The 12501-nt window shown below is 39.7% G+C and overlaps 1 protein-coding gene across 2 annotated transcripts in view; it reads left to right on the top strand.

Annotated features, from left to right (window-relative positions):
- Nucleotides 1-12501, top strand: part of GAN (gigaxonin) — a 31402-nt gene that overhangs the window by 4386 nt on the left and 14515 nt on the right. For both annotated transcript variants that reach the window (XM_061475045.1, XM_061475046.1), the window contains exons 2-4: nucleotides 9842-9956; nucleotides 10797-11147; nucleotides 11612-11829. In XM_061475045.1, coding sequence (XP_061331029.1) covers nucleotides 9842-9956; nucleotides 10797-11147; nucleotides 11612-11829 — 684 coding nt within the window. The remainder of the gene's footprint in view (nucleotides 1-9841; nucleotides 9957-10796; nucleotides 11148-11611; nucleotides 11830-12501) is intronic.

Raw genomic sequence — 12501 nt, 5'->3', positions numbered from 1 at the left:
ATTTAATTCATTTAGTGTAAGTTATGGTGGCATAGGAGTGCTTTCACCAGAATAAACCATGCTTGCACTAGTAAGTTTGGCGTAAGCTGTTAGCGTGTATCTGTGAACCTTTTATAGGATAGATTTGGTCCAAGTATTCCTGGTATCCTCAGTAGCAGCAGATGTTCTCATCTACACAGATCTGTCATTGCCTGGCATGAGTTGTTCCTGGCCAGCTGAAACTTGCAGCTCTTCATACTTGCTAGTTTACAGTCTGCTTGCCTGTATCATAGGGAGCATTTGGGAGCCACCTTAACAAGAAGGATATTTAAGCTCAAATTCTTAGATGCACTTAATGTCATTATGCAGAGAATATGGTGCAGTATTAGAAATTACAGTAAGATGTTTTTGTTATCTGAGCAAGTTTTGTCTTTGGTTTTCATGCGTCTGTGTGAACAGATTACAGGTGGAGGTATGTAGTCTATACTGTTCACTAAGGCTTTTCTAGCTTATTGATGGACCAGTGACCATAGTTTCGTCTTTTTCCAGATGAGCATAATTTAGCTAAACAAAATGAAAATGTAAAATTAAGTTCATATTATTTTCCATTTACTTGTAAATAGCTGTACTACTTGTAAATAGTTTTTGGCCAGAAGTAACCTGATGGCATTTGCATATTCTCACTTGTGCTGTTCAGCATTCTGACATCCCTAAAACATTGCAGGCCTTGTAAGACTCTTGCACAGCCCCAAAACTCTGCCAGTGGCAAAACAGACTTCCACAGACATGTGATGGGACATGTCCCCATCATTGATCTCCTTTCCTTTCCTCTGTATGCTGGCACGTGGAACACTTTTGAGTTGCTGTGAAACCATGAGAAGACAGCCTGCCTTGTGTAAGGGTGTCTGGGAGCACCCCTAAGTGCTAGTATGAAAGGTGGGACAGGGTGTCCATTCTGCAGCACACCAAAAAGGTGAGACATCCAGTTTTTGTTACACTTGTTAATAAATATTCTAGAGCAAGGCAAGGTGGAAGCCAAGGCATGCCAGTAGCTTCTGCTGCTCGTTTCCTGGTACCTGCTTGTTTTTTACTGACATTTATAGAGACTTTTTGTAGAGTTTTAGAGCCTTTTTCTGTTTGGGACTAGTACTGAAGTCACAAATACAAACCATTGCTGAAGCTGGCAGGTATTTGCTTGTCAAGACCCTGTGCTCTCACGTTCTTCTGTGGCTGAATCGTGCTGTGCCTGTGCCAGGGCTTGTTCTGTCTTCACTGGGCATGCAGGGCAGGGCTGTGGTTACTGCCCTATCAAGAAGGGCTCTAAAGTCATGTTGTCTTCAAGGTTTCTTATAAGGAGTCTGTTTCTGACAGCCTCCTGGGGACTTTACAGGCTGTCCTGGCTGTAGGAAGTCAGGAAGAAATGGGGCCAGAATTTGCTTCCAGATTCCTAAAGCCTAGTTTTGTTTTGGATTTGTTTTTAAAAGAAAAAAGTAACTAAATTTCACCTGTGATGCTTTAGTGATAACTGAGTTGTAAAGTCTCTGTAACTTTGAGACACAATAAATCAAAATAGTGCCTTGTCCAGAAATTCTCTAGCTGGTATAACTCGTAAGTGCCTAAATGTGTGTTATGTTTGCATAAGTAGTTGGGGGGCAACAGTGATAAAGGTGTGTTAAAAACTTATGGCTTAAAAAGGGATTTAAAAATCACTATACCAGGCTTGAATGGGGAGTTGTTAATTATATTCCTGCTGGAACAAGCCCCTAAAGATGGCCTGAAGGGAGGAAGCAATAAGGCTCTTAGCTCAAAATAGTAAGAAAATACAGTTGGGCTGCTCCTACACGTCAGACAAAGGGAGAACTGGAAATCAGAGCATCTGTTTACGCAGGAGAACTTGAGATGAAATTGCTTGTCCTTTCTTTGTATCTGCAGACATGTGGTTCATCTGCTTGCCTGATGTAAGAGGCAAGTTGGGGTGGAAGGAGGTGTGGCAGGATGGAGCTGCTTGGGATGTCTGGGTAATTTATACTCTGTAGGTTGCCTTTACACACCTGCATTAATTGCCCTGTTTGGCAAAACTTCTGTTATTAAAAGAATCTTTTTTTTATTAATGACTTTTCTTACAAGCTTTAAAACATATTTTGTGGCTGGAGCGAGGCTGCTCTGAAGGTGCTTCTGTGTCTGGAAAAAGATCTGGAATTGATGAGTCTGAATTTCTTGATTTGTGTTTTGGGTTTTGTGTTTGTTTTTATTCCTTGAACCTGTTTTGTTTGCATTGGTCTCAGCTGTAGTTATAAAAGGAACTTTTTCCTCATATGGACTGACACGTGGAAAATAACTGGTGGACTTAATGAATTTGTTTTTTCCCCTCTCTGTTTAGGCCTGTTATATACTGTGCAAAGCTTTCTCCCTGTGCTGGTACTGAGTACCAGTGTAGCGTTACCCATACATAGGGGAGTCACCAGTCTCCTCCTCATCTGCCATATTATAGCTGTGCCACTGCTTAATATTTCTGAGAAAACTAAGAAAAAAATCACTGTTATGGTCAGCTCAGAATTGCTTGTTGCCTATGAAGGAAATACCTTCTTAATACCATGTAGTTAGTGGCAGTTTTATGTCCTCAGGCATTGGTTTACATCCCCTGAATGACTTTAAGCTGCCTCGTACAACGCATGCTGTTGTTTATGGACACGGTTAGTGCTCTGAATTGCAGACTCTTGGCTCTTCCTTCTTGTGCTAGTGAAATCCACACTCCTGCTTCCTCTTTCCTCTTGGCTGTGTCATCACTTTCTGTGATAGTCTCACATATGTGTTTTCCAGCTCCCACCATGCCCAGAGCTGATGCCTCCCTCAGTTGGATTCCCAAAGAAATACAGCATTTGTTGCATCTTCCAGCTGTCCCATGGCATTACTCATGCACTTGTAACGTCCACTTGACTTCGGATTTACCAGCAGTGATGAAAATCTGACTCTGATGCTTATTTCTCCCATAGGAGAAGTGAGATATAAAATCCTGGTTAAACCATGTTTTCTCTGCAGCTTCATTGGTGTTTTCCAAATAATGATCTTAGTCAGTCACAAGAATGTTTAGATTATTGTTGTTAGAGATGATCTACACGGCACTGCATTTCTTAAATGTATTTAATGGTAAATTTAACAGCATGGGCATGGTATTGTACCTGTTCCTTCTAAAAGAGCATTTGTAGCAAGATCAAAAGTGGACTTAATTTGAAAGAAGACATATCTCTAAGTAAGATACAGTTAATTTCTTGGCTTAAAATTGCATTCCAGGAATGTCTTCCTTTGCTTTTCTGATGAATTCCTAGTTCCGAACTGCTACCTACTGGGTGTAATAGTGCTGTTTAGAAGAAAGCTGTTTAGAAGACATATCTTTAAGTAAGATACAGTTAATTTCTTGGTTTAAAATTGCATTCCAGGAATGTATTCCTTTGCTTTTCTGATGAAGTCCTAGTTCCAAACTGCTGCCTACTGGGTGTAAGAGTACTGTTTAGAAGAAAGCTAAATTTTCAGTTGATGTGGAATGGAAATCTCAGGAATTGTCTATTTAGTGAATATACTCAAGTGTTGTGTGTAGCACAAAAAGGGTATAAATATGATACAGATTTAATTCCTTAAGGAGATGCTGTGATGAGTGTTTCATGCCAGATAGTCTGCTGCCTGTAGAGAAACAGAGATTAGATAATTTTTTCCCACCTTTTAAAAACCAAGAAAAAAAACCCACCCCAAACCACCTTTCTAAGTCCAGTGTCAGGTATTTCTAATAGAGGCTGGTAGGTACATAATAGATCTGCGCTTCATGTGAGAAGAGCTGAACAGCCAAATGCTGAACCAGGCCTACTCAGCTGCACACATAGGTGAGGCCAAGCTGTGTACGAGGTGCATGGCACGAGCTGCCTGTACCCGGCAGCCAGCTCATCTGCATTGTTTGTGTTTGACTTGTTTGTAAGCTCAGCTTGGTTGTTTTCAAAGTTGTCTAAAAAACTCCAAAGTAAAATGAGATGGGAGGTTCTTACTGCTGCAGAGAGGCTGAAGGGTCCATTCTTGGGGACTGTGTTTGTCAAGTGTGTGTTCTGTCTACTTAGGGCTAACTTGCATGTTTAGGCAAGACGTGCTGGTTGAGGGTAGATTTCCAATTTAGATTGTGTCTAGGTCTGAATGAGCTAAGTGTAGTCAGAGTCACTTCAGATTTTCAGGGTAAACAAAAAAACTGTGTGAAGCCCACAAGGTGTTTACTGCTCTGTTGCTGTCCCCTCTGCTGCTGTTGCTGAAGGAATTTGTTCTTTTTCTGTTTGGGGAGAAGCCTGAAATTTTTGCCTGATTTAAACTTTCCGACAGATAAAAAAATGAAGTTATTCCTTATTGTTGTTTTTCTTACACCAAGCAAAGCAACTTCTGCACGTTTTTGTGCTATTAGGTGGACTACTTCTGCTTTGAGACCTGAAGGTGCACTTAACAGATAATCTTAAGAAGAGAGACATACGAGAGGCATAGCCAAATCCTGAGAGCTGGCACCCTTGCAGGGTGTGGTGAAGATTGTCTTTAATGTGTGGTGCTAAAGGCCAGGGTGCGACCTCAAAGAAAACCTTCTGATTTGGTTGTAAAATATCTTTTTGGAGGATGGCAGTGGGTGGAGTGAACTGCTGCATCATGTTTTTGTGCCTGACCGGTTTAATAATGTGATTATTAAGGGTTTTTTTTGCATGCAAAAAAAACGAGCCTGCATGGGGGAAAATGTTGCAGGGGTAAAGGCAGACAGATGAAAAAACTTCACCATTAAAATGGTCAATCCTAAATTTGACTTAATGAGATTTCGCATGGAAAGCTTGTACTTGAAGACTCAAGCCTGCATAAGGAAGCCTAGGTCAGGAGGAAACTGCATCAAAAGTAGAGTCTTTCACATTTTCTCCTTGATGATGCAAAATCTCAAAGTACTTGCTTGTCATTTTTGGGACTGAGTCATTTTTGTGAGCATGTTTTGGGTTTGGTGCATGTCTTTGCTGGAAACATTTGTTGGAGGCATAACTTCATTTTAAATTGGTAATGCTCTCTGGAGAAGACCCAAACAGTGGTGCAGGTAAAGGATATATTACCAAACCCCAATTTTATTACTCTTTGGATTGGAAGGATGGCTTTGCTACTGTAATACTAAGGTTTGCTGGTGTGGCAATCCTGGCAAAGCTTGTGTAGACTAGTCCTTATGGTTAATCTGGAGCAAAATCACTAATTTGGAAAGAGCTCCTTTCCAAGTGTTTCCCTCTTGTCTCCAGCAGTTTGGTTCCTGGCACCCTCCTACAGCTGTGTAAGTAGGTCAGTAAAGAGCATTGTTTGCAGTGCCATGACGTGGGAGCAGGTAAAAAGTATTGTGTTGCAAAGCATCAAAAGCAAAGTGTTTGTCTTTTGTTTCCCAGATTTTTCAGTTGTTGTTCACTCTAAATATCATAAACCTGCCTGAGGTGAACGTGGTCTAGAGCATTCTCATGTACAAAGGCACAGTCTTTGCAGACAGATGTTTTCTTTACCTGTTTAAGTACCAATACACCAGGGCTTTAAGGATTAAAGCATTCCAAAAGTTCATAAAGGGAACAGTATAACTCATGTCACTGTTGCAGAAACACATCTGTTGTCTTTTCGTAACAGTTTACAAATAAGGCGAAGGTTTTAAAGGTAAAAATATTCCCACAAGAATATGTTTGAATCAGGTAAGCAAGTGTTATTGGTGGTGGCTGAACATTTTGTTTTGATATTCATTTTGTTTGTTGTTTTGTCTGGGGTTTTGTAAATTACTTCCCCTCCTATAAACTGTCAACTGTAAAAGGTAGGGAAAATGAGTATTCAGCCACATGAATCCTTTCTCTATGTGCTCCTTGTGCATCTTAACTGTCCCACCACAGTGCTCTTGAAGGGAACTTGACTGCAAGGTTGCAAGTATGACTGTTTTTCTTTTTTTCCCTCTCCTAAAGTTAGGAATATGTTGGAAGATCCATCTTAACTTAAACAAGAACTGCAGAAAGTCTTAAATTTATCTGTTTGGGTATTTTTTAAATTATTTGAATCTGGTTTATGCCATTAGATATGCATTTTCACTCCTAGCAGCAGCAGTGCTCGTTCTTAAGCCCTTGCTTTCATTTTAATGATTTACCTTGCTTATATTGTTGCTTACATAGACAGAAGAGGTATTGAATTTTTCTTCCTCATTCTACCTCATGTAGTGCCATTTGAGATGACTCATTAGGATTGTATTCCTTAAGTGATGTGGAAGAGCAGATTCTAAATTTGTCACAGGCACACAACATCAAAACACAATATAAACCCAGTTGTTCTTATGCCACTTATTGAAGGTGCAGTATGTGCCAAGCAGTTCTGACCAGCTACAAGAGGATGTTGGTGTGGATGTTATCCATTTATAGAACACTGTGTTACTGGAAGCAGTTTCAACTTGCAGTGATGATCTTCTTAATAAAAAAAATGGAAAACATTGTTTTAAAACATGGATGGAGTCAAGCTGCTCAAAATTAAATTACTTAAGGGAACAGGATGAAGAAGCTGCCTTGGTTTGTTTCCCTCAGCTCTGCATGTGTCGGCTCTCTCCTAGCTAACAGGTTTTCTCATTGGCTGTGGGAACTTTATTTGCTTCTGAATCTTGATGTTCTGCTCTTGCATCTGAATTAAGGAAGACTAAGGCAGCCTTTTCTACTGTGGTTTGGCAGCTTTGGCAGCTTAGAGTGCTTTTAAAGTAATAAATGCTGTCCGGAGTAGGAAGCTCTCACGTGCATGTGTTAGAAGCAGTCATGCTGCAGCTGAGTACCTCTCTGCAGCTTGGCTCGCTGATTGCTGCTTGTAGCCGCACAAATCACAGGCTGTGGGGAGGGAAGAGCATGGTGGAAAGAAAGCATCCTCCCTCGTGGGATATTGGCAGGTTGGAAACTATCTGCTTAAGCCCAGCTAGAAACTGTTTTTATAAAGTTAAATTTAAGAGAGGACCAGGACCACTGTGAGCTGTCTGCTCTGAACTGGGAACAAATGTGTTTTGAAACTTCATTGTTCTGTCTGTTGCAAAGATGCCCAGATCCCAGTTTGTGAGCAAGGTGTGGTTGCTCATAACAGCTGATGCTGTGTGATGCAAGAGGACGTGTGGCTCCTTGCCCTCCACTTACACACCTCCTACTTTATTCTCCTCCTCCAGCTTTCCACACTGGACTAACAATTTTCTGTCTTAAACTTTTCCAGCCCCAAACCTGCTTATAATAAGTTCTTGCATCATTTTATTCCTCCCGTCTTACCAACAGCCAGTAGCTGTCCTGCAGTACTAGACGTGAGGGACAAAAAGTACCTTCAGCTGCTGTTTGGAAATGGTTCTAATGTCAGAAATCCGTACTGAAATAAATAACCTAGTAGTTTATTAACTAACAAATTAAAGTGATGGGACAGATGTTTACCTACTGCTTCTCAGGACAGACAAAGCTTTTTATATTTCTGCTTCGGGTTTGTGTTGTGGTGGCTGGTTTGTTTCTTTCAGGTTAACAACTGTTGATGCCTGAAAAAGTAGCCAGTAATTAGAACACCTAGCCTGATAAGACCCAAAACCTCTGAACAACACTTTCTTGTTACCAGGAGGCGTCAGCGTAAAGTCCGTGCAATGAGGTGATTTAGGTTGGGTGTGTACAGGTGATGCTAAGATGGAAGATGGTGATAAATAATAGCACCAGTCCTTTCCATAATCTCCTGATTAGTGCTGGCATGAAACATGTTTGTTATATGCTTTGCATCCATTATGAGCTCCACCATGTGTTGGACTACCCAGGTTCTGTGTAGGTACCACTGTGTAGTTAACCGTACCAGCTACTCATGAGTACCTGATACGTATAAGGCCCCGATACCACCTGACTGGCTCTCTTGTGAAGGAAGCCAGATGCTGCAAGCCTTGATACATGCTGTGTTAAATTAAAACACAATTTCATCCCAGATGCAGCTTTCATTAAAAAACAAGAAACCCAAAACTTGAGTCTAGTTGATACAAAACTGATCTAGTTTGAATAGTTTTGAAAATGCACATAAAGAAGCCTTTTCACTCTCTTAGAGTGAAATGTGTGTTAACTCTGTATGTACATGCTCTTTCATTCCTTTGGAGGTTGTAGGCATGAAAAGTGCACATTCCGTATGTGCAAGGATGGTGTGAGTTGAGCTACATGTTGTATAGTACTGCTTGTGATGTACATTCTGTTTAGGAGTTCTTAGCTGACAAGTTGCAAATCAATGTCAGCTATTGCAGCATGTACTTTATTGGAGGTCATGTAGACTTTAGAGAACAGGCTTAACTTTTCTAATTTCATTCCAAGTGTTAGGAAATAAACAATTTCTTCACCCATATTATATCATTATTATTTGTATTATGACTTGTGCTAGGTGCTGTACAAACGTAGTGAGGCAGTTTAACTTCAGAACTCATACAGTTCTACGCACTCATCAGAGTAGCGTTATCTCCTGGAGGTTCTGCTCACTGGTGATAGGTCTCTTGCAGCATAGAAGAGCCATGTGAGACCAGTGCCACAAATACGATTCACTTCAGGGCTAAAATTGCCATCCTTATTCACACTCTAAAATAACTCTGTATAGTCTATGATTTTGTTTGATGCGAGTTATATCTTACTTTGAGAGAAACTTATTTATTCTGATATGAAAAAATGAAGCAGAATCTGTCCTTAGCTAAGTCCTGTTTATATATTTACTCAGTATGAGTGCGGACAGCAGAAGACTGTGCTGAACTGACGCTTCCATCCTACAAAAGCTACAGCTTTTCACATTAAGAAATTTACTTTGTCTAGGAATATATTCAAATGAATACAATTTTTTTTTTAAGGCTTTAATGTGCTGTGATAGAGATGTGAAGGTAGTAAAAGAAGTTTTCTGTTCTTTATATAATGTATTCTTCATTGCCTAAAGCATGAAAAAAAGGTGTTCAAAATGATCTTTTATTAGCTCTTGTAGCTGTGTTCATTAGACTGGTGGAGACTGCTCCCTTTTGAGCACCTGGAGTTGTCTTTCCTGCAAAAAGTGTTTGCTCTAATGGAATGGTTTGCTCTAAGATGGAAAATGATGCTGTCTGCTGTATTATTTTTTTATTTCCTCTTTTCCCCCAGCTCCCCTCCATACTATTCAAAGGTACATCAAACTCTCCCTGGTATTTCTAAAGAAATTGCTCATAAGTGAAGCGTCCACTGATGCAAATGAATATTTAAAGCTCAGCTGAGCAGCACATGGGCTGTTTCCTACAGCTGTGAGCTCAGCTTAGTTTAGTTACAGCCAGGCATAGCATTAGGCTGATAACTTCATAAACTATACAAAAATGGTAATTCAATCCAAATATTTGTGCTGCCAGTGTATATTCTGGTCACATCTGCTCATTGAAAATATTTTTTGTTGTTAAAGTGTTTTTTTTTGTTTTAGTTTGTTTTGTTTTTTTTTTTCCCACCTTTATTAAAGCAAATTCTTGTGTTTCATCTGTCAGCAGAGCTGCTGTTCTGTTTGAAGTTCTGAGTGAAATTTTTGAGTGCTTGTGATGAGTGAGCTGGGAAAAATTAACTTTGGCTCTCTGATGCCATGGGTAGCTTAGAATGCTGATGTATTTGTTGAATTTGGAAATGTGATGAGTGATACTAAGACAATACATACATCTTTTTTGTGCTAATTTGAGAGACAATTTTCACGTCATATTGTAAGGTTTTAACGTACCTGTTACCACTCACATGATCCACAGCTAGCATTTGTTTCTTCAGGAAACCAAGAGCAACAAATGTCCAAGTTGTGAGGTTTTTCTTTTTTTCTTTTTTTTCTTCTCTCTTAGAACAAAATTGAATTATAATCCTCCAAAGGATGATGGCTCAACGTACAAGATTGAACTTGAAGGGATATCTGTTGATATCATGAAAGAGATACTAGACTACATCTTCAGTGGGCAGGTATGGTATTCAAATAAACTAGACAGAAATTGAATATTTGGTAAAGTAACCTGGGTTTTAACACTGCTGTCCTGAAAGATAAACCTATTGACTTTTAAAGCTTTGTCATAAAACTTCCATAGAGTGGTATGTCATGCTGGGGCTGTGCATGTGAAGTAGAGGGAATAGGCTCTGCAGGAGTTGTCTCTGCTCTTCTAGTGCAGCCAGGAAGGGCTGTAAATGAGTAAATGTCACATGCAATGTCAGATGTACTGAAATTTGTGGCTGTATTCAGTAACCTGCTTTAAAACATGCAGTCTTTGATAGCTGTAAAAAAGAACTGGTTTGAGAGCAAAAGAGATTGATACTCTGGCACTGAACATTGCAGTACATCAGGCATCTTCCCTTACTGACCCTCATGCCCACCTCTCTGGCCTCTGGTTGCATGTCCCTTCAGATCTCTGTGCCCGTAGCCTTAGCTGGTGCGTCCAGTTTATTTGGAGGTGGAGGTTGCTGAATGAGTTTAGTTTTCATCAGAAAAAGAAAAGGGAGATGTGGTTTGACATTATCTTCTGGATATGCATTTTAAATAATTATTTCTTTATTGAGGCAAAAGTAATTTTATGTTCTCAGTTTAGATGAGCAATTTTATGGTTACTTCAGGCACAAAATTCCTGTCAAGCAAATGCCTTTCAGTCCCTGTGTTAATTTATGAATGTGTTCTATCATACAAATTTCTCTTAAGTTTTACCTTGGCATTAATACATTTTTGTAGCCGCTGAGAATGACTGTAATGAATGTGGACATGTCATTAAACTAATGAGTGAGATAGTAGTATAACTTCTAAATTAATTCTTTCAGATCAGGCTAAATGAAGAAACTATCCAAGATGTGGTACAAGCAGCTGATCTCCTGCTGCTTACAGACTTAAAAACTCTCTGCTGTGAGTTTTTAGAAGGTTGCATAGCTGCTGAGAACTGTATTGGTATTCGGGACTTTGCACTGCACTATTGTTTGCATCATGTTCACTACCTTGCCTCAGAGTATCTGGAAACTCACTTTCGAGATGTCAGCAGCACAGAGGAATTCTTGGAACTGACTCCTCAAAAACTGAAAGAAGTGCTGTCGATGGAAAAGCTCAATGTTGGAAATGAAAAATACGTCTTTGAAGCAGTGATTAGGTGGATTTCTCATGATTCTGAATCAAGAAAGGTCAGGACATCCAAATGTTTATATTTTGAATGTGGCCCAAATGGGAGCATTTATTTTCGTTGGTAGGAATTTGAAATAGAGACACTTAGTTCAGGGATAATCTTGCATTTATAGAACTAGTTGAATTTTTCCCGAAATGCAGACAGCGGATGCACCCAGTAACAGGGTGAGGGCTGTGTTCATGATGTATTATCTGCTGCCTTTATTATTTAATAAGTAGTAAATAAGAAGGCAACTTTCTGGCATTTGATATAATCTTGATTTTGTGGGGAGAAAGCACGTCTGTAGTGAAACTATGAAGATGATGTATTTTCTTAATAACACTATGTTGTAAGTTTTGTTATTACTTCCAAATATCAAAAAACGTAAGTTTTTAATGAGTATAGATGCTTCTGTATATAGGAGTGCCTTAGAGGTGTTCTGTAAAGCTTCGGGGATTTTCTGACATTTCTCTCTTCCTGTAGGTTCACATGAAGGATGTCATGTCAGCAGTGTGGGTTTCAGGCTTAGATTCAGCATATTTACGTGAGCAGATGATGAGTGAACCGCTGGTAAGGGAGATCGTCAAAGAGTGCAACAACATTCCCCTCACACCACCGCAGCAGGGAGAGGCGATGCTGGCCTCCTTCAAGCCCCGGGGCTACTCGGAGTGTATAGTGACTGTTGGTGGAGAAGAACGAGTGTAAGTATGAAGTGGTACCACAGGTTGTCACACCTGGTAAAGAGGCAGGTGTCTAGTATTTGTGGCATGTCTGAAAACACAGTGTGGAGAGAATATGTCCACCTAATGGGCTTATTACTCTGTCACTTGAGTTTGGTTTTAAGTTGGTCAGACACACCTAAAATACCTTTGTGAGTGATTCAGCAATAAATAGTTATTTTGTGATAATTTTCTAACATGCAGCGTGTACAAGAGAGTAGGACATGGTGTTTGTTCGGTAGGTGTTGACTGGTTTTTATTTAACTGAAGAGGCTGTACTCAAAATAAGCACAAATCATTGGAGAAGCTCTTTTCTGATGATCTGAAAAACATCTATAACAAATCTTAAAAATAATGAACGTGCTTTAACTGTTTCGTTTATAGTATCTGTGGTCTCCAAAAAAAGTTATTACTGGTGCATCTGAGATGCCAGGTGAAAATCCCTGTTCCTCACAATAATCCCTTTTTGTTTTTTTGGGTGCCTCCTGTACTGGAGGGGAGGTTTTTGTCCTGTTTAAATACATTCAGCACTTAGATGTTTGGTTTTTATAGAAGTGTAATGAAGTAGTCCAATAACAGTTTGCATGTCAGTTTGTCATTGGTTTGCTCAGACATTACTAGTACTCTCTATCAGTTCTTTTTAGTTTGCTTAAA

The sequence above is a fragment of the Pezoporus flaviventris genome, unplaced genomic scaffold, assembly GCF_033815535.1.
Source record: "Pezoporus flaviventris isolate CSIRO_AGI_PZ_B2104156 unplaced genomic scaffold, CSIRO_AGI_Pfla_v1 ptg000082l, whole genome shotgun sequence".
Lineage (NCBI taxonomy): Eukaryota > Metazoa > Chordata > Aves > Psittaciformes > Psittacidae > Pezoporus > Pezoporus flaviventris.
The sequence above is the reverse complement of the archived record's forward strand: the minus strand, read 5'-3'. Positions and strand labels throughout refer to the sequence as shown.